General features: G+C 44.0%; 1 protein-coding gene across 1 annotated transcript in view; it reads right to left on the bottom strand.

The window, feature by feature from the left end:
* The window catches only part of LOC109894162 (protocadherin Fat 1-like), a 100343-nt gene that overhangs the window by 57146 nt on the left and 20974 nt on the right, over positions 1 to 22223 (bottom strand). Inside the window, 3 exon segments of the mRNA XM_031828463.1 lie at positions 846 to 1175; positions 7895 to 7956; positions 18790 to 19104. Of these exon segments, the coding sequence (XP_031684323.1) occupies positions 846 to 1175; positions 7895 to 7956; positions 18790 to 19104 (707 nt within the window).

Genomic DNA, 22223 nt, shown 5'->3' on the forward strand with positions numbered 1-22223 from the left:
AAATCAACATGAATAAATCAAAGTCCTCAGTCTGATATGTACAAAAATATAAAACGCAACCTGTCAAGTGTTGGTCCCATGTTTCATGAGCTGAAAGAAAAGATCCCTGAAATGTTCGATACTCACAAAAAGCTTTTTTCTCTCAAATGTTGTGCACAAATTGGTTTACATCCCTGTTAGTGAGCATTTCTCCTTTGCCAAGATAATCCGTCCACCTGACAGGTGTGGCATATGAAGAAACTGATTAAACAGCATGATCATTACACGGGTACACCTTGTGCTGTGCTGGGGACAATAAAAGGCCACTTGAATGTCCAGTTTTGTCACAACATAATGCCAGATGTCTACATTTGAGGGAGCGTGCAATTGGCATGCTGACTGCAGGAATGTCCACCAGAGCTACTACCAGATCATGTAATGTTAATTTCTCTACCATAAGCCGCCTCCAAAGTTTTTTTGAGAGAATTTAGCAGTACGTCCAAATCGGCCTCACAACCACAGACCAGACCAGCCCCTTCACATCTGGCTTCTTCTCCTGCAGGATCATCTGAGAACAGCCACACGGACAGCTGATGAAACTGTCTGTAATGAAGACCTTTTGTAGGGAAAAACTCATTCTGATTGGCTGGGCCTGGCTCCAAGTGGGTGGGCCTTTGCCTGCCCCCCCCCCCCCCCCATGTATTTCAATTGACTGATTTCCTTATATGAACTTTAACTCAGTTTTTTTTCAATGTAATTGCTGCATGTTGCATTTATATTTTTGTTCGGTATAAGATGCGGAGGAATTTCCTCGCGAAAAATCCAGAGTGCAAAAACGATGAATCAAAATGCGCTAGGCTACTCACGGTGAGGATGTCATACTCCCCGGCGGAGGAGAACTTCTTGGATGACACCAGACCCGTCTTTGGCTCGATGAAGAACTTCCCGTGCTCATCTCCCTCCTCGATGGAATAAGAGATCTCCGAGTTGGCACCCTCATCGCGGTCCGAGGCGATCACCCGGTACACGGGATCCCGCTTAAGAGCCCGGTCCTTTTCCGTTTTTTCCCGTTCTGGAAGCTTGATCTTGTAGATCTTCTCCAGGAACTGTGGCCGATTGTCGTTCTCGTCCAGGACTTTGACGATGACACGGACCGTGGTGGATTTGGCGGGAACCCCGTGGTCGGTGACGGTGATCTATTTGGGAAAAGTTTGGAAAAACATGTTATTAAAATGGAAGTATGGAAATTATGATGCCTGTGACTATTCTGAACAACAACAAAAAAAGAGCAGGAAATATGGAATTAGAATGGGAATTCCTTGAGAGAATTTTTGAGGAAAACATGGAATTACAATTGGAATCCTATGTTTGAGACTGTGAGAGGGAAAAGAGGGAAACGGTGAATGAAACGCTTCAAAGGATCTATGTGAATTAACTGTCATCACATTTCACATTTAGAACGGACATTGTGCTCCATATTCCCATGCAACCTTGGAAAGAGTGTTGTCACGTAAACATTTCCAATTAAAAGGCACGTTTAAAACCAGTTTAGCGAAACAATGCATATACTGCAGAGGAGAGGGGGGGGGGGGGAACCAGGCAATAATGGAGCACATATGTGTAAGCAGTAAACTCTGCATCTCGTAAATATGTAATGACCGGAGCTCCGACGTTTGAGGACGTTCCTTATTCGAAGCCTTTGAACTAACCAAAAGAGAGCAGGGGTAAAAAAAAAAAAAAGCAAACTCACTTTCTTCTCCCCCTTTCTCTCTCTCCCCCCTACCTCTTCCTCCCTCTCTCCATGTCATTGCTGTGCTCACAAATGTTTCTCAGTTAGTCAATTGGCTGCCAAAATTGAAGCAATTCCTTCCCGAGATTAGCGAGCTGTCAAGTCATTTTATTCAAAGACCCACGCTGTGCTTCCGGGAACCAATATGCGAAGGGAACAGGCTTGTTATTCACTCGCTCGCTTATTGAAGTTGAATTGTTCCCTTTCCTTCTTTCTTTCTTTCCCTTTCACTCATTCTTTTTTTTAATGGTGAATGGATTCAATGAATGTGAGTGGCAAGTCATAGTTTGGCGTTTTTTTCTGAGACGAGCGCAACAAGACGGTCCAAAGACCGCACTCGCTTTGCTGCTTTGCTTTCCTGCTACAGACGAATGAGACTCGTCGTTATTTTGGGGATGTAGCAGGTCCCGTTTCTTTGGTGAGCAATGTGCCCCTGAGCAAGGCAGTTAACCCACTGTTCCCCGGGGCGCCCAAGACCTGGATGTCAATGAAGGGAGCCCCCCAGCACCTCTCTGATTCAGAGGTATCCCCCTTCCCCAATGTCTTCTTAGTGCTCCAAAAACAATATATTCCGTTAAATGGGTTTACCTTTATTTGACTAGGCAAGTCAGTTAAGAGCAAATTCTTATTTTCAAGATCAGTTTGTGCGGTCTTGCCAATTCCCATGGTCATTGACACATAGCACAAACTGATCTGGGACCAGGGTTTAAAAAAATTAAAACACCAATGGCACGATGTGTTAACCCATTTGGAGAGGTTTGATTAAAAATAGTTCAAAAATAATGATGAAACCCTACAGCCCATAGTTTGCTTGAGAGACTTAAGTTGGTTTTAACATTAGTTTTAACACTTGGTAGTTTGAACACTCAGCTGCTTTAACACTTTGTTAATTAGGCCTGGCTTAATGGCTGAATGGTGTCTTTCAAATGAAATGCACAGCCAGCTTAATGTACGCAGCCAGCAATAAGCTTAGATGACCCAAACAAACACAACACTTAAATCTCATGTGTAACTGGGAAACTGAACTGGGGATCGTCCATCTCACAGCCGGGAGAGATGTGAGCAATTCTGAGCTTAAAGCGTCAGAAATAAAAAATAAAGAGCTGAACAATAGTCATTTAAAACCATCTGCTCAGCACTTTAGCAAAAACACTTTGGGGTTGTGGTCACACGCCATTTGGCACTAGCAGCGACAATTAGCGGCATAATGTGTTTTTGTTTTCCTGCGCCTAGTCGGTCCAAGGCCGCCCGAGTTATTTGCCCGAACAAAATTAATTAAATGGGACGACGAGGACCATTCGAGTTTGGGGCGGCGTGCGCCTCTCGGGAGCAGTGTTGCCGGTGCGTTGGCCCGTATTCTCATATTCTGTAATGAACATTGCCATTACGGGCAGATGAGTTCATTTGGCCCCGTTTTCAGATTATATTCATGCATCCCAAATGGCACCCTACATCGACATGGTGCACTACTTTTGACCAGAGCCCTAGTTGTCCTGTTCAAAAGCAGTGCACTATATAGGGAGTAGAGTGTCATTGGTACACACGCATTGTCCACAGTTCCGTCTGTGAAATCAAAGCAGTGGATTGAAAAAAGCTGAAGATGAGGACCCGGGCTAATGTGAACAGCTGAACTCGGCTGTGTGTGTGTGCATCCCAAATTATATCCGATTCCCGATATAGTGCACTTCTTTCGACCAGGGCCCACAGGCCTCTGGCCAAAAGTAGTGCATTAAATTGGGAATAGGGTGCCATTTGGGATGCAATTAAATGGTAATTATTGCAGAGCAACCGAAGAGACAAGATAGGAGCATCAATTACAGAAACTAACTGAACTCTGTAATATTGTACGGGGAACAAGTGGGTTAACTGCCTTTCTCAGGGGCAGAACGGCAGATTTTTACCTAGTCAGACAGAGTGAGTGAGTGAGTGAGTGTGTGTACATGAGTGCGCTTCCGAGCCGTGCTAGACAGTTGCTCATCAGCACATCCTACTCTTTCAAAACAAAGCCTTTACCAGAGGCCAGTCTCTCACCATGTCCGACAGACAGTCACAACAACGTGAAGACCGTGTCACAGTGGTTCTCAGGCTTTTTGGAATTAAATGTTTACACTTGGTGCGTATTGTTGCGCGTCTGCAACAAACCCCTGGTCAAATGGCGGCCAACCGTCAAGTCTGTCGTCGTGAAACATTAGTGCCTAGACACTTCAGAGGGCATTAATCAAGAAAGTGGCTGAGACTATAGACACTTGGGAAGTTGGTGTAGAGATATGCCTATGAGCAGAACATTAAACTTGACTCACTCCCTCCCTCCCTCCCTCCCTCCCTCCCTCCCTCCCTCCCTCCCTCCCTCCCTCCCTCACCCTCACTCCCTCCCTCACCCTCACTCCCTCCCTCTCCCTCACTCCCTCCCTCTCCCTCCCTCTCCCTCACTCTCAATTCAAGGGCTTTATTGGCATGGGAAAAATATGTTAACATTGCAAAGCAAGTGAAATAGATAATAAACAAAAGATTACACTCACAGACGTTCCAAAAGAATAAAGACATTGCAAATGTCATATTATATCTATATACAGTGGGAGTGGGGGAGGTCTCTGAGTGAGCAAATGCCAGGCTAATCTTGGTGAGCCTGGCATTTGCAAAACTGACCTAAGATCAGCTTATAAGACAAAGGTGGCGGAGGGAAGGTGGGAAGACCTCAAACCCTGGTCTGAACCCCTTTCTCCACAACCACCTGCATATACACATATATATACACATATATATATATATATATATATATATATATATATATATATATATATACACATATATATATATATATACACACACATATAATATACATACACACATATAATATACACACACACACACACACAACCAGTCAAAAGTTTGGACACACCAACTCATTCAAGTGTTTTTATTTGTACTATTTTCTACATTTTACAGTGAAGACATCAAAACTCTGAAATAACACAGATGGAAACATGTAGTTACCAAAAAAGTGTTAAACAAATCTAAATATATTTTATATTTGAGATTCTTCAAAGTAGCCACCCTTCACCTTGATGACAGCTTTATAAACTTTTGGCATCCTCTCAATGAGCTCATGAGGTAGTCACCTGGAAGGCATTTCAATTAATAGGTGTGCCTTGTTAAAAGTTAATTTGTGGAATTTCTTTCCGTCTTAATGCGTTTGAGCCAATCAGTTGTGTTGTGACATGGTAGGAGTGGTATACAGAAGATAGCCCTATTTGGTAAAATACAACGTCCATATTATGGCAAGAACAGCTCAAATAAGCAAAGAGAAATGACAGTCCAGACATGAAGGTCAGTCAATCCGGAAAATGTCAAGAACTTCGAAAGTTTCTTCGAGTGCAGTCGCAAAAACCCATCAAGCGCTATAATGAAACTGGTTCTCATGAGGACCGCTACAGGAAAGGATGACCCATTAGAGTTACCAGTCTCAGAAATTGCAACCCAAATAAATGCTTCAGAGTTCAAGTAACAGACACATCTCAACATCAACTGTTCAGAGAAGACTGCGTGAATCAGGCCTTCATGGTTGAATTGCTGCAAAGAAACCACTACTAAAGGACACCAATAAGAAGAAAAGCATTGCTTGGGCCAAGATACACGAGCAATGGACATTAAACCAGTGGAAATCTGTCCTTTGGTCTGATGAGTCCAAATTGGAGATGTTTGGTTCCAACCGCCGTGTCTTTGTGAGACGCAGAGTAGGTGAACGTATGAGCTCTGCATGTGTAGTTCCAACCGTGAAGCACGAAGGAGGTGCTGCTGTGGTGTTTTCCTGGTGATACTGTCTGTGATTTATTTAGAAGTCAAGGCACACTTAACCAGCATGGATACCACAGCATTCTGCAGTGATACTCCATCCCATCTGGTTTGCACTTAGTGTGACTATCATTTGTTTTTCAACAGCACAATGACCCAATACACCTCCAGGCTGTGTAAGAGCTATTTGATCAAGAAGGAGAGTGATGGGGTGCTGCATCAGATGACCTGGTCTCCACAATCAACTGACCTCAACTTAATTGAGATGTTTTTTTTAAATATAACCTTTATTTAACTAGGCAAGTCAGTTAAGAACAAATTCTTATTTACAATGACAGCCTACCCCAGCCAAACGTGGACAACTTGTGCGTCGCCCTATGGGACTCCCAATTACGACCAGGTGTGATGCAGCCTGGATTCGAACAAGGTACTGCAGTGACGCCTCTTGCACTGAGAGGCAGTGTCTCAGACCACTGAGCCACTCGGGAGCCGTAGGTCTGGGATGAGTTGGAACGCAGAGTGAAGGAAAAGCAGCCAGCAAGTGCTAAGGATATGTGGGAACTCCTTCAGGACTGTTGATAAAGCATTCCAGGTGAAGCTGGTTGAGAGAATTCCAAGAGTGCAAAGCTTTCATCAAAGCAAAGGGTGGCTACATTGAAGAAACTAAAATATATTTAGCTTTGTTTAACACTTTAAGTTACTACATGATTCCATATGTGTTATTTCATAGTTTTGATGTCTTCACTATTATTCTACAATGTAGAAAATAATTTTAAAAAATAAAGAAAAACCGTTGAATGAGTAGGTGTGTCCAAACCTTTGACTGGTTATGTATGTATGTATGTATGTATGTATGTATGTATGTATGTATGTATGTATGTATGTATGTATGTATGTATGTATGTATAAAGAAGTGTACGAATGTCACTGTGCATTTTAATTTGGCCCCAACATGAAAGAACTGGAGGAGCGCTTTGAGCTTGTTAACATTTAATGTGGTTATTTAACGTCTGCTGGAGCATTTCTTCAAACGGGACAAATGAACAGCGTAGTAATAACAAACGGGCTCTGGCTATGTATTCGTAAAAACAGGAGCCTGTTGGAAAAACACAGCGGCTATCAGCTCTCTTCATCTTTAATTCTACTGTCACACACCAACCAATGCCCCTGAGATTAACCCTCAAGGGTGGCTTTGGACTCTGACTGCCCTGGGAATCTGCTCAGCCGTTCGCACAGAGGGCTCCTGGCCTGGTCACTTTAACAAATTAAAAAAGGGCTTTTGGTGTCGAAAGCTTCAATTTAGTTTTCCTCTCTCTTGAGGCCTCTGCAACTCGGCACTCAAATCTAAGAGTAGGCCATTTAATTTGTCATAGATGTGGTTGGAGAGAATGAGAGAGAGAGGGGGGGAGGGAAAGAGAGAGACAGAGAAAGAGAGAGGAGGAAGAGAAGGAGAAGCGGGAGGCAGTAAAATGTCTCCCTTCGGGAGAACCGATCTCTCCCCTCCTCTCCCCCACTATCTTTACTCTCCAGTCCCAGAATAAAATGAGTGCGTCCCACTGTGTAAATTGAGTATGAAAACACAGGGAGTGGCTGGCATGCGGGCACACATCGGCATTAATTGGCATCCAATGAACCGCAAATTGCATTAACTCCTATAACGATAATTAAGCAGCGCCCAATCTGGTTAATCGATCTTGGCACAAAATTAAATGTGCTGGCGTTAAACGTTTGGTTAGGTTGGGCAGAGGGAATGGAATGAAGTGGGGGGTGGGGGTGTGGAAGAAAGGTGGGGTTAGAGAAGAAAGAGAGGGAGAGACAGAAAGAGAGAGAGACAGCAATAGAGAGAGAAAAAGTGAGTATCCACAAGTTTAAACATCAACCCGGCGTTGAAGGTTTGCTTCCTGCCCCGGCTTGCCCCCCTCGATCCCGTGACGGTACACTGGAGAAGAACAAAGGCACAGTCACCCTGATTCCCCCCTGGAAATCTCAAACAGCGGAATCATGATCCAAAACCCAAACCCCCTTCCGCCGGTTAGTGTGGAACTATGCGCTGCGTCTCTGTGCCCCAGCTTGTTTTGGTTGGCAACACTTGGCGCTCGGCCAAAGTACGTTGGTTGGAGGTTGAAGACAGCCAAGCCTAAAGGCCGTTTCGGCTGAAGAGGTCGTCCTTGAGGGCCTTTCTGATGATTAGCAATGCTGCTAATGCTTCTCCAAACAAACACGAGGGCTCACACAGACGGACAGACAAGGAAGTAGACCGTTTTTTCCATTCCCCCGCTTCTTTCTCCCTCCCCCTTTCTGTTAGTGGTAGACCAGACAAAACAAGGTGCTTACCTCAAGAATGTGCTCATCCTGCTGTTCTCGATCCAGCTTCCTCGAGGTAGTTGTAACAAGACCTGTTGAGAGAAAAGAGAGGTTTGCTAGTACTATGGCCCCGATCAATGTATTCATGTTGCATCAATGTTACATCTTTTTGCTACAGGACAATGTGATATTCCATTTTCTTGACCTGATGCAATCATGAAAATGAAATCACAAAACCATAGAGAAAAAGGCAGCTAATACTGAGAAAAAAAGGCATATTTGTAATGGCAGACAAACTTCATTACAAGACGCATGACGTGCTTCCTAAAGCTAAACTAACACGAAAGCATGAAAGGGCCAGGGTAAATAGCTGATTTACAGTCCGCCACAAGTGAAATATCGCGGAGGTCCGCTGACGGGCTCTGTAACAAGCGGTGGCCTCTAAAACTCTAACTGAGGCTTATAGCGCAAGCTGAACAAATACAGAGGCGGGCAGTCAAGAGGCAGACACATTCAACTACAGCCCCAAGCCCGAGCGCCAGAGTCTCAACTCGTCTGTGTAGGGGTTTCGAATGAGATCCCCATGGTTTGGTTAAGGATTTTCGAGATTTGAATCAGATTCAACCAAAGGACAGGGAGAAGAGAGATAATTTTGTTTTAAATATATGGCTACATTATACGAGCAGTCTCTTCTCCTCAAATAATAAGCAGCGTATTCTCACTCCCGGCGTAATTGTAACCTTGCAGTAGACATGAGTGCAGTGTAGACGTGCCAGAGCAGACCGCACCAGAGCCGGCTGGTCGACCTGATTATCATAGCAAAAAAAAAAAAGGATTTCCGAAACCCAAGCCCATCAATGGCACATATGGTGCAAACCAGAATAGCAAGCCCACAACTTACAGCACCTCTCAAAATAGCCCTGCACAGCAAATGAAGGACTCAACTGAGCCAGAGCTCCCCTGGGCGTCATACCTTACCCTAAAAAGTAACCATGTTCATTTGAAATTTGAAATAAATAAAAAACAAAGCGCTATCAGCATTAGAGAAAGACAATGTTTCCCTTGTGTGCTAAGCTAGTTTTTGTTTGTCCGGGAAATTGGGAACGATTAAGAAAGGAAGGACGCTTGACAACATGCCACTGTCAGGACAAATGCAAGACCTAAGTCAATGGGATACACTGTACTGTTGTAATAATGCTGGGTAGTTTGGTCATGGGTAGTGTTATGGGTTGAGACTAGCAGCTAACTGGCGAACAAGGCTCTTTGTAAAAGAAGGTAAGGCATATCGGTGGGGCTGTCCTGAAAACCGGGACAATTTGCAGGGCATCTCAATGGACATAAACAAAGTGATCGTATTACCCCCATTTCCCAAAGAATGAAAGAGAGTGGCTCTCACACACACACATACACATATATATATATATATATATATATATACACACAATAATATTACCCACATTTCCCAAAGACTGGCAAAGAGAGGGGGTTGCGCTCTCACACACACAAACACACGTTCCCCTTTGTCAAGCTGCCAAGTGTGCCAGGCTGAAAATCCTCCACAGCTTTAATTGAAGGGACGGGGGTTGACTCCTCTGCACATCCATCCTAGCGAGAAGCTACATTTAACTGAGGTACAACTCTTAGGAAAGGTTGCTCTAAATTGATCCGGATGGCTGGAGCTATCTTTCTTTTTTTCTTAAAGTATCTTAGCTGTCTCCTAGCTCTCGGGATCGGTCCTTTGATGTGGGGTTAGAAGCGTCAACAACTATGAAGTGGTACTCTTAGCTTAGCGTACGTTCCAATCTTTATCTGAGCCACGGCTGCAGGCTTCCAGCCTCTGAAGATCAATTCTGCCTATGGATTGGAAATACACTGCCGCCAGTAAGTACTATACACAGTTTACCAAACATTAAGAACACCCCCCCCCCCCCTTCTCTTCTCAGAACAGCCTCAAATCGTCGGGCGTGGACTCTATAAGAAAGCCTTTCCACAGGGAATGCCCAACCCATGTTGACTCCAATGCTTCCCACAGTTGTGTCAAGTTGTCTGGATGTCCTTTGGGTGGTGGACCATTCTTGATACCTACAGGAAAATGTTGAGCATGAAAAACCCCAGCAGCTCTTGACACAAACTGGTGTGCCTTGCGACCTACTACCATACCTTGTTCAAAGGCACTTACATCTTTTGTCTTGCCCAATCCATGTCTCAATTGTCTCAGGGCTTAAAAATCATTTGTTAACCTATCTACACTGATTGAAGTGGATTTAACAGGTGACTTCAATAAGGGATCGTAACTTTCACCTGGATTCACCTGGTCAGTCTATGTCATGGAAAGTTTTTTTTACAGTCGGTGTATAGCTATAGGGACTAGTCCTAGATACAGAGTACAGACAGAAGTCAACATGACTAAATTGTGTTAAGATTAGAGGAGCTGTACAGCTGTTGGCAGGCTACATATAGGCCTGCAATCAGGCTACATATAGGCCTGCCAACAGGCTACATATAGGCCTGCCATCAGGGAGAAGCTTGCCGTTCCAAACCCAAAAACCAGCTCTCAAAAACACACACACGCAATCACACACACACTAGACAGCAGAGAGAAGGTTGCCGTTCTAATCCACAATATAGCGGTCCAAACACACACAAGCCTCCTCAGGAGTGGGCTGAGCCGGGGCCGACAGTAATTACAGCCAGGCTGTTTTGAGAAGAGGGGAAAAACAACAGTTTCAGAAGAGAGGTCGCTCCTCAGCATGTCCTTCAGCACAACCGCGTCTCCAAAATGGAGGCCGGGGGAGCTGGTTGGGACGATGCCGGGCTGGGACAACACAACCCAGGTATTACTGCAGTGATTAGCAGTCTAGCAGGGTGACACATATTTAGCTGTCGACTGCAGACGTGTGGGAATCTTGTTGGTGTCTGCAGTGGGTGGTTTAAACCCTCCCCGGTTATGAACGAGCTATATGAGCGCCTTGAGATATTTACCGTAATTGTTGAAAAACTAGCAAAAATCTCCCCAAGATTTCATTATTTGATCTAGGTCGGGATTGCTGTTTTTCTGTTGTGTTGAGGGTAAAAAAATATAACGGCCCAGGGCAACTCGTTTTTCTCATAAGGAGAAAACATTTAACCTCTCCTAGCTTTGAGTGCCGAAGACAATAATTTCAACATCTTCGTGTTTCATTGTAGAATCTACCAACTAGCTCCAAGCTAGTCTCCGGGGAGACACAAGCAGAACCCAAAATGTAGGTAAAAAAACAGCAATTTGTTTCCTGCACTTGTTGCTCCATCACACAGCCCAAGAAAACCGTTATTATCCCAAAGTGTGTGTCGCACGGCAAAGTATCCCAAAAGAAGTAGCCCAAAGCATGGCCGACTTGTGTGAGGGGTTCTAAGATAAGGCAGGATAAACAGTTAAGAGTAGAGAAGGGGTTGTTTGGGTGTTCCTTTAAAAAGGTAAGCTGCCACAGAGCCATTGACTGGGGACCATTGATGGGCCTCCGCACATGTATAATTTAGCTAGGGGAGAAATGCCGCACTTCACACAGCTTACAAAAAGGCCCCTGCGTCCCTGTAAGAGCCCACTTCACACGTACAATCAGGGATGCAGACAGGGACACAGATTCACAGAACAAGATAGAAACCGCCACACACTCGGACAGGGACGTACTGACAGGCACACACAGACACAGTGTAAGTGGACTCAGACAATACCCTCCCGTGACCCTCCCACACCTGCTGCTAAGAGGGGGTCTTTGTGAAAATGGCTAGCATTTAGCGAAGGAGAGAGAGAGACAGCTATATCACTCCAAAACTAAAATGCCTGCCTCGCTCCCCTAAACGCACACACACCCCAAGGAGGGATAGGGATGCTTCCTACCTCATTACCCTCCTACCAGGTAGCTAATAGGACTCATCTAATGGATATTCATAAGAGGGCATATAAACAAACAATGCATGCGTACCTAATGGAAACCTATTCCCTACATAGTGCACTTCTTTTGACAGTGGGCCCTGGTCAAATGTAATGCAGTAAGTAGGGAATAGGTTCCCATTAGGGACACAAAAAGAGGGACCCCTACTATGAGCTCACAGTCTCTCTGTAGACAGTTCTCGAGTAGGACAGATACAGGAGATCTGGGAAAATATATAATCTCCAAAACTAATATTCATATGATGGAAGCTGATGACTATTGGAAGCTTGGGAATTTCCCCCGACAGAATGTGCAGGACTGACGATAAGCGGATGCGCAAGGAAGCACAGTTGCTTACGACCACGAACAGAAATAAATATTGACACTGAAGGAACGCAATTTCGCGGACCAATTTTTATAAGGTCAATGTCATCTGTGGTCGTGGTACATTGAAAGCGTATCAGAACCACCTGGGTGTTACTGATTCTGATTACCATTGTTAAATATGACGGGGGGGGGGGGGGGTCACATTCACAGGGCACCAAACGGAAGACAACTGGCTAAAACAGTGAGGGACTACTCCAAGGAGAGGCACACATTTTCCTCTCCCGTTGCAAAACATTGTGCTAACGGTGTCCCTATAGGAATGCAGCCCCTATCTGTTTTTTTATTGGGGGGGGGTTCTCTCCAGATGCCTGCTTGAGAGTGTGATTGATGTATGGGTTGGTGACGAGGATGAGTAATTGGATACTGTGGAGCTGATTACCAGCTGGGGTCTACATACTGGCTATACTGCTTATATTATGCCTGAATGTAATGTGTCTGGCTTCAATTTAGAGGGAGGGAGGGAGGGAGGGAGAAAGAGAGAAACAGAGAGAGGGAGGTAAGAAGAGAAAGGTAGAGCAAAATAGACAGTGAAAGACCGGAAACACCTTGTGTATGAGTGAGAAAACACCAATCCCAGGCAGACGACAGCCATGTTTTTTTAAATGTTTTTTTTTTTTACATGGGCTCCTGTGTACATTCCCGTTCTCAGTCACGCGCTGAAGACAGACAGTCTGGCCGGTGTGCCAGGATGTAGATTCAGCTGTTCCCAGAGAGAGGTGAGGGAGGTGCTTAGGAGCTTAGGAAGGGGCGAGCCGGGAGGAACAGGTGTCCTAAGTCCATACTTAATGAACCTCGAAGCCTAGTGCTATAGGCCTTCCTCACACTCTCAAACAGAGAGACAGACGGACACACACACACACACACACACACACAGACAGTAAAACACCCTACAAAAGGTTCAGGTGTGTGGATTAGGTTCAGGTGTGAAGCTGTGGATTAGTTTTTCCTGAGAAAAGTATACTCCATCCCTTTCCTTTCTCGCTCCTTTAACACCATTTGGTGTCTCGTGCTGGTTGTTCGGGGCCCCGAATAGCAGGAAACGGCGGGAAGTTGTTGGTGGTATTATCCATTTCCTATCTGGCTTCCCCTCGCGCTCGGCCTGGGCGCTTTGATAAAACGCGGGTGCACATTGTCAGATGTTTTTTCTCTCCCCTTTTCTAATAGAGAAGGCGCCGCTGAAAGCCGATATGAGTATATCACGGAGTGGATGATTTGAAGCCCGGACCCCACCGGCTATTTTCTTTTTTTTTTCCTGTTCCAACGGCTTTTTATACAACTACCGGCATTAGAAATGCATATAAAAGCTGTCAGAGGAAACCATGCTTGCCAACGCAATACCGAGATATTCCTTTTCAATTTACTACAATGACTGGCTCTCTGAGGAGGACTCGCTAGGAGGAGGCGTTGTGCACTCATTTTCAATGGTGGCCAAAACATTTTTTTTATAAATAATAATAACCTGGGTTTATCTTTCCCATTCATTTCAATACGTTGGGTCAACTGCTGCCGCCAAATGCAGGGGAAACAATGTGGTATACACACAACTCTGTCCCACACAGGACATGCCATTGTCAGGACTAAAAGAGGAGGCAGAACTAAGTGAATGGGCTATGCTGTACTGTTGTCAAGTGAAGAACATTGAGTGCCTCATTGTGAAAGGGGAGGTTTTGTGTGTTTGCGCTCCAAGGCTAACTTTCATACAACAGACTATACAATAGTCTCTTGGGCAAGGACAGTGTTTGATCTCGCTTCTCGGGAACCTTGAACCTATCGTCCTAAAAGAGTCCTAGAGGGATCGTAGTTAAACACTGAAATACTGAACCAGAGACTATTGGTGCTCTTGCTCTTTACAGATCACAATGATCATCACCTTTATCATAATCATCAACACATGATCTATCACCTTTGGACTACATAGGATTGCCAGCGAGTTAGCCTAATTCTATCGCAGACTCTGCGATATTCTTGTGACCTTTGGCTGACCTCTCCCACTCCCTCCCTGTTTCCTGAGTGCAAGTGTACATCCGACGAGAAGTCACGGCTGTTTGAGCACAACCTCCAGTTCCCGACATTGTTTAAAGCCCGTCGCAGCAGGCTGCCTTCATCATTTAAATCCCTCTTTCGCCAGGTATCATTAACAGTAACAGTCTTCCTAGTCTCCCTCTATGCAGGTAGGCAGCTCACGTCCACCTCTCCCTGACGACTGCCCCTCACGTCGCTTTTTAACGAGAGGCCAAAGCTTTGTAGCGATTTAAAGAGTGGAGAGTGCACATGAGAGTGGAGGCTTGTACAGAGCAGGAGGTGGGTAACTCGATAACTCTACTTCTATAAGAGCTCGCTGGGTGTCAAGCCGAGCGAGGGTGGGAAAAACAGAAATGTGTTTTCCGACCGGAGCGGTGTTTGAAAAGGACGCTGAACCCACAGAGAGAGAGGGGGGGAGGGACGAATGAGAGAGGAGGCAGGGTGGGAATCCTGTGGTATGTGTATCATGATAAACCTGATCCACTTCAACACAGCGAGTGGGTGGGTTAGCACTAGATCAGGTGAAGGAGAAAGGGGGAGAGTCGTTCACACCAGCTCTGGATACAGACCACTGAGTTATGTGAGGAGGCACATACAACGCTACAAACACAGACTGCATACATACATTGATGGTCAAGGAGTCAATCTCACAAAGCAGACAGTATTCAAGTGACCCAATTCTCCTTGGCGTCTTCGAAAGACTGGGGAAAAGAAAACATTCAAACAGCGGGGAGGAACTCTTTTTATTCCAGACCAAGCGAAACACCAAAACCCATGAATTCCCATTGTCAGCTTTCTCCGAATGGGAATGCCATGGTGTCTTGCGAGAGAGAAGGAGAGAGCTGGCCTTGCACTTAAATGAAACCCCTAGAGTTACAGGGAACTAAACAGCCGGACTTGTTTACTCTGCAGAAATAAAGTAAGCCTTTCGTCCAGGGATTTAGCCAGCCGATACGGGGACTGCACAGGGACAAGGGCAAGGTGACACAAAAGCAGCCAGAAGATGAAGCCTTCATCTGCGTTTGAAGCCCTCGGACTGTCGGGCAATAAGCTACAGGAGGAAAATGATAGCTTCAATGATAGCTAGCTAGTTAGCTAAGCTACACGTGTCTGCAATGCTCACCAAAATAGGGAAAAGGGTGACCCAAAAGTGGCATGAGAAGAAGCCTTCATCTCTCTGCATTTGAAGCTGTCAGACTTTAAAGCAGATGACTGAAGGGAAAAAATGTTAGCTTCAAAGCTAATAAGCTAGCTAGCTATGCGTGTGTATGCAACGTTTGCCAAAACCCACACATACAACACACACAATTTTTTTCCTTTATTTTTTCCCCCACCCCTTTCTAGAGCTTTGTAGATATGCCAAAACAGGGCCTTGCTCCCGTTGCTGTTTTTGAACATATAACTACAGAGCGTGCTCTCCTGTAATATGTGGGGAGAATGCCATATTGAGTTGATAATGTCGACCGGGTACGAAGCCAATGTTCATCCGTCTTAATGGTAGTGATATGGAAAATAAAAAGATAATGTGTCCCATTCGCTGATGAACATCCTGTGACGATGTTTCAGCAACAGCTGAGATGCTCTCTCTCTCTCTCCATATAAATGCATATAGAAGTGATTCAGTTAAGTTTATCTTTGAACAAATGTGTCCCATTCACTTCTGAATATTACAGTTAATGTATTCAGCAACAGTTGAGATGCACTCAAATCCCCCCCCCAACCACACACACTCATTTTCTCCTTCTCCTCCAGAGAAATTACACAAACACATATACGGGGGCAGTGATTTAGTTAAAGTTTCTCTTTGTACCACCTCTTTGTCGAACCTGACGCTAGGAGCCCTGGTGTTCCACTGATAATAAAAAAAAAAAGTTAAACACTTTGATATGCATGAATGGGTTTCATCCCTCGTTCACCACCGTCCTTCATGTGAACCATTTGAGAAGACCGACAAAGCAACCGGAGCAGCGGTGCGTGTTTGGAACATAAACAGGTAGACTCAGTAGCCCCGTAAAGCTTTGAGTTTCATAAATACCCCGTAATCCGGAAGGGGGGACATATTTGCTGGTAATATGCAGGCTAAGTAGAAGCATTCGGTTCAAAGGGCAAGTTGAAATCTGCTCTGTGGTAGCTAAATAGGGTCGTTTTTGGAACTTCCAAGAACAATGCGCCGAAAGACCCGGACTCATATTGGATACGTTACGAAGAAAGAACGTGGAGTTTCAATCCAGACTCTTTGAATGGGAGGCAAAAACACCCAACTACAATACACTACGGTGGAAGCGACTATGGGGCCGATCTTGAGCAGCTAACCGGAAAATAGACAAACCGACACGTCAAATTCACTTTCTCAGACACACCTTTGGGTTTCCAACAATTGAGCGGAGACGTGCTTTCCATCTCAAGAGGTCAAAAGAAAATCATTGGATGTCAGCCCAAATCAATGGCCGGGGTCAAATATGGATCTGCCCATTGATCAGAGGGCACCAATGGAGCTCTTAAGGGAACACAGTATAATAGAATCAGACAATCCTGTTAAAACTTTGGGTGAAATTAAACCTCTTCGGCTGATCAGATCTTATGTGATTAATCACCGGTGTGCATCCATGTCTAGGCTGGTCTGCCCTATATACTAACTACAGATAGGAGAAACTCAAATCGAGGCCAACTCCTAAAATCCAACAACGGCTATTATCTAGACAGCATGAGTCTGCCGAACTCATCTCTACTAGTAAATCACTACTGTAAATCACTTCAAGAATGCCTGCTCCGTTGCAAGATAAATACACTTTGCCCACTGTGTTCAGGATGTCTTATCTGTCTAAGTGGAATCTTACAGTCAACCCACACACACACACACACACACACCCCCACACTCACACAAACCTTCCACACAACTGCCACCTTCATGATCAAATCTATGCCTAAATGATCTAAATGCAGTCAAATGCGCATTAGAAAGAAAAAAAACGGGGGGGAAAAAACGCTCTTTCTTTCTCCCCTTTCTTTTCTGTCTCGCCTTGGAGAGTTGCCAGCAGTCGGGAAAGCTAGAGAGAGCATGCTATATGACGAACCCTTATTTGGTCAAGAACATTTACATTGGCCCTTGCTATAACAAAAATAACCACAGTTTGTTGATGGGAGGACCGCCTTTGGATTATGGGACCACACAAGTCAATGGGGTAAATTGGAGAGACGACTGCTCTACCGCCCATTCCTCATGTCAGTTTAAATGAGTACTTGCATTTAAAGCAACAAGAGACGAGTACGCAAAACTCAGAGGAAGGATTTAAATGGAGTTTGTTAATTAGCAGCTACTGAAAGACATACAAGGTTGCACAATGCAATCAAAGTAAACAAGCTTGTTTGTAATAACAATGCTGTGTTAATTATTAAAAAGGGGACATACAAATCTAATTTTGCTGATTGACTTGATTCAGTCTAGCAGACTTTATATTGAGCCGCTGCTTTGGTAACTACTGTAATTCCATAACTGGGCATGGGGACTGCAGATAAGGCATTTGAAGTCCAGACTGAATAGTAATGAAAGCCAACTGAACAAAGTCAAGCTCTATGATATTATACTAATAAATCACATTCATATATATATATATATATATATATATAAAAAACATGGTATCTGTCCAACTGAATATAAAATGTGAAAAATTCCTCAAAACCCCACCAAAAATAACACACAGTCCTCTGAAGAAAGAAAAACTACAACATCCACATTCAAAAACTTCAGCTTCCATTTCAAAAGCTTCAGTTTGCAACGTGTACTCCTTTTACTCCTATTTCCGCTCATGTTGAAGTCAAATCACTGTCTGCACCAGTGGGCTTTACCCCCTCAAGAATAACGATGAAATATTCAACGTTCGTCCATTTTTAGAACACCATATGTGAACACACTGTGCTCTGTGGTTAGTGGGGAAAACCCCTGTAGACAGCACTCCTATCGACCATGCTAAAATCACATGGGCATACTGGAGATACCGAAGGCTTCTTATAAAACAAGAACAAAAATATTGATATCACCTAGATAACCTACAACTGGCCCCATGTACCCTCAAAGTCTCAAAGGGCAATTGAACATCTATTCTTTCTACATTTATTCTTTATGGAGAAGCGATATTCACGACCTTGTGAGAGGAGTTGGATTCTTTCAAGTGATTAAATTGGACATGACATTACATACACTCGACTCTCAGTTGGTATGTAGCCTATTGCCTACAATCTGTTAGGCAATGGTTAATTGATTGCTGGCCACACATTATACGTGGGAGGATTAATCCAAGGCGCTGTACATGCTTCGTGTTTCATATTACAGAACACACTTTGTCTATTCCACATTGGAATAGACAAAGCAAATGTGAAAGCAAAAGACAAGGCCATTTCCAATACATTTCATTGTACCACAAATGGATAACACTAATAACACGCATGAACTTAACTGGTTGTTTTCTATCTACCTTTACTATTCTGTCAATGCACTTCATTTAAAGCATAGTAGCACTACACATGTTTGCCTGCGAGAATTCAATTCCACCTTGGGAATCAATAAAGTTCAATTCAGCAAAGTGGCGGCCTTTGCCTTAGTCTTACCCATCTTGGAGTTGATGGCGAAAAATCCCTGCGGGTTGCCACTGGTGATCTTGTAGGAGAGCTTGTCGCCGGCCCGGGCATCCGGGTCCACCGCCTCGATCTGGATGATGGACACGTCCTTGGGCGAGTTCTCCGCAACCGATGGGTAGTAGACGGGCTCAGAGGTCTGTGGCGCATTGTCGTTGACGTCCTGGACCTCCACGTAGATCTCCACGAAGGCCGAGAGGGGCACCACGCCGCCGTCCATGGCGTACACAGTCAGCCAGTAGTGCGGGGTGGTCTCATGGTCCAGGAGTTCCTGGGTTCTGATGACCCCTGGGAGAAAAGAGAATCATTAGTTCTTAGGGCTCTTTTATTGTAAAAGATAAATAAATAAATTATATGGAAAACCAAAAGGGATAGCCTCCTTTTTTTCAATTTTCGCCTAAATGACATGACCCAAATCGAACTGCCTGTAGCTCAGGCCCTGAAGCAAGGATATGCATATTCTTGGTACCATTTGAAAAGTTTGAAGTTTGTGGAAATGTGAAGTGAATGTAGGAGAATATAACACAATAGATCTGGTAGAATAAAATACAAAGAGAAAACCAACCAGTGTTTTTTTACCACCATCTTTGAAATGCAAGAGAAAGGTCACTGTTATAGCTGTCACTCTGGTTATAATTCCGATAGTGTCCACAAGATGGCAGCGGCGTATGTGCAAAATTGATGGATAACTTGAAGAATGACTGACCTACAAGACTTTTAGTGTGAAGTCCCCAGAGTCATTTGGGCAAATCGTGAAGGACACATTCACATTCGTATTCCATTTTTCTGCAAGAATATCGTCAAATCTGTATACTTGGACTTTGATTCAGCTTTCCAAGTATTAGTAGCCACATTATAGGTTCAACATTTGCAAAACAACCAGTTTTCATAACTCTGAATATCCTTATAATTTTTTGGTCCAAAATGAAAAGGCATGCTGTCGTACAAGGAAAGTACCTACAGTTTACGACATATACATGGTTTCCGGATACTCCCGTAAAGCCCAGCTCATTGGCTATCTAGCTAGCTTTGACCCCGATTGGTGCTTATTTGAGAAAGATACAGCTGTTCAAGTGATGGCCGCCCGAGTCGTCGGCGTGCCATGAAGGCATAGCTCTCTGACCAAATATGGTGTCCTAAAGGATATACTACACCCCTAATGAAATAGTGTCTTGTTACCTTCTAGGACCTCTGAGGAATAGATACTAATGTGATTTGACTTGTTCAAACAACATTTAGGGTGGGATTTTCACAGATTCCTTTCTTTGCAAATTGAACGAGTGGAAATACAAAATTGATTGCGTGCTATATGGACCTTTTTAGGGTATGAAAAAGGATTTTATTTAACAAAACGACACTTCATGTTATCTCTGGGACCCTTTGGATGATAAATCAGAGGTAGATTTCAAAATGTAAGTACGCATTTCACCTTCAGAGGTGAATTGATCAAACCTATCGCGTTAAAAAAAGTGTTTTGTTGTTAGGGGCTCTCCTCAAACAATAGCATGGCATTTTCTTTCACAGTAATAGCTACTGTAAATTGGACAGTGCAGTTATTTTAACAACAATTTAAGTTTTCAGCCGATATAAGGCACTTACAGTGGTGCAAAAAAGTAGTCAGCCACCAATTGTGTAAGTTCTCCCATTTAAAAAGATGAGAGAGGCCTGTAATTTTCATCATAGGTACACTTGAACTATGACAGACAAAATGAGAAAAGAAAAATCCAGAAAAATCACATTGTAGGATTTTTTATGAATTTATTTGCAGATTATGGTGGAAAATAAGTATTTGGTCACCTACAAACAAGCAAGATTTCTAGCTCTCACAGACCTGTAACTTCTTCTTTAAGAGGCTCCTCTGTCCTCCACTCATTACCTATATTAATGGAAACTGTTTGAACTTGTTATCAGTATAAAAGATACCTGTCCACAACCTCAAACAGTCACACGCCAAACTCCACTATGGCCAAGACAAAAGAGCTATCAAAGGACACCAGAAACAAAATTGTAGACCTGCACCAGGCTGGGAAGACTGAATCTGCAATAGGTAAGCAGCTTGGTTTTAAGAAATCAACTGTGGGAGCAATTATTAGGAAATGGAAGACATACAAGACCACTGATAATCTCCCTCGATCTGGGGCTCCACGCAAGATCTCACCCCGTGGGGTCAAAATTATCACAAGAACGGTGAGCAAAAATACCAGAACCACACGGGGGGCCTAGTGAATGACCTGCAGAGAGCTGGGACCAAAGTAACAAAGCCTACCATCAGTAACACACTACGCCGCCAGGGACTCAAATCCTGCAGTGCCAGATGTGTCGCCCTGCTTAAGCCAGTACATGTCCAGGCCCGTCTGAAGTTTGCTAGAGAGCATTTGGATGATCCAGAAGAAGATTGGGAGAATGTCATATGGTCAGATGAAACCAAAATATAACTTTTTGGTAAAAACTCAACTCGTCGTGTTTGGAGGACAAAGAATGCTGGGTTGCATCCAAAGAACACCATACCTACTGTGAAGCATGGGGGTGGAAACATCATGCTTTGGGGCTGTTTTTCTGCCAAGGGACCAGGACGAATGATCCGTGTAAAGGAAAGAATGAATGGGGCCATGTATCGTGAGATTTTGAGTGAAAACCTCCTTCCATCAGCAAGGGCATTGAAGATGAAACGTGGCTGGGTCTTTCAGCATGACAATGATCCCAAACACACCGCCCGGGTAACGAAGGAGTGGCTTCGTAAGAAGCATTTCAAGGTCCTGGAGTGGCCTAGCCAGTCTCCAGATCTCAATCCCATAGAAAATCTTTGGAGGGAGTTGAAAGTCCGTGTTGCCCAGCAACATCACTGCTCTAGAGGAGATCTGCATGGAGGAATGGGCCAACATACCAGCAACAGTGTGTGAAAACCTTGTGAAGACTTACCGAAAACGTTTGACCTCTGTCATTGCCAACAAAGGGTATATAACAAAGTATTGAGATAATCTTTTGTTATTGACCAAATACTTATTTGCAAATAAATTCATAAAAAATCCTACAATGTGATTTTCTGGATTTTTTTTCTCATTTTGTCTGTCATAGTTGAAGTGTACATATGATGAAAATGACAGGCCTCTCTCATGGGAGTGGGAGAACTTGCACAACTGGTGGCTGACTAAATACTTTTTGCCCCACTGTATATGTACTGACCTGTTGTTTCTCTAAAATAACGCGCTGCATGATTTACAACTGTCCCATTGACGGAACGCTGGATCCTTAACAAGATTTATGAAAGAGAAATTAATAAAAAATTTCTCTATGGAAAACCATTTCACTCCCAGCTTTTTAGATGGAAATTGTCTTAGTCCATACATATAAAAACAATAAGGCCAGCACTCAAAAAGTAGTTCAAAGAGCATTCAGCATTCTGCTAT

The sequence above is a fragment of the Oncorhynchus kisutch genome, linkage group LG7, assembly GCF_002021735.2.
Source record: "Oncorhynchus kisutch isolate 150728-3 linkage group LG7, Okis_V2, whole genome shotgun sequence".
Taxonomy (NCBI): Eukaryota; Metazoa; Chordata; class Actinopteri; order Salmoniformes; family Salmonidae; genus Oncorhynchus; species Oncorhynchus kisutch.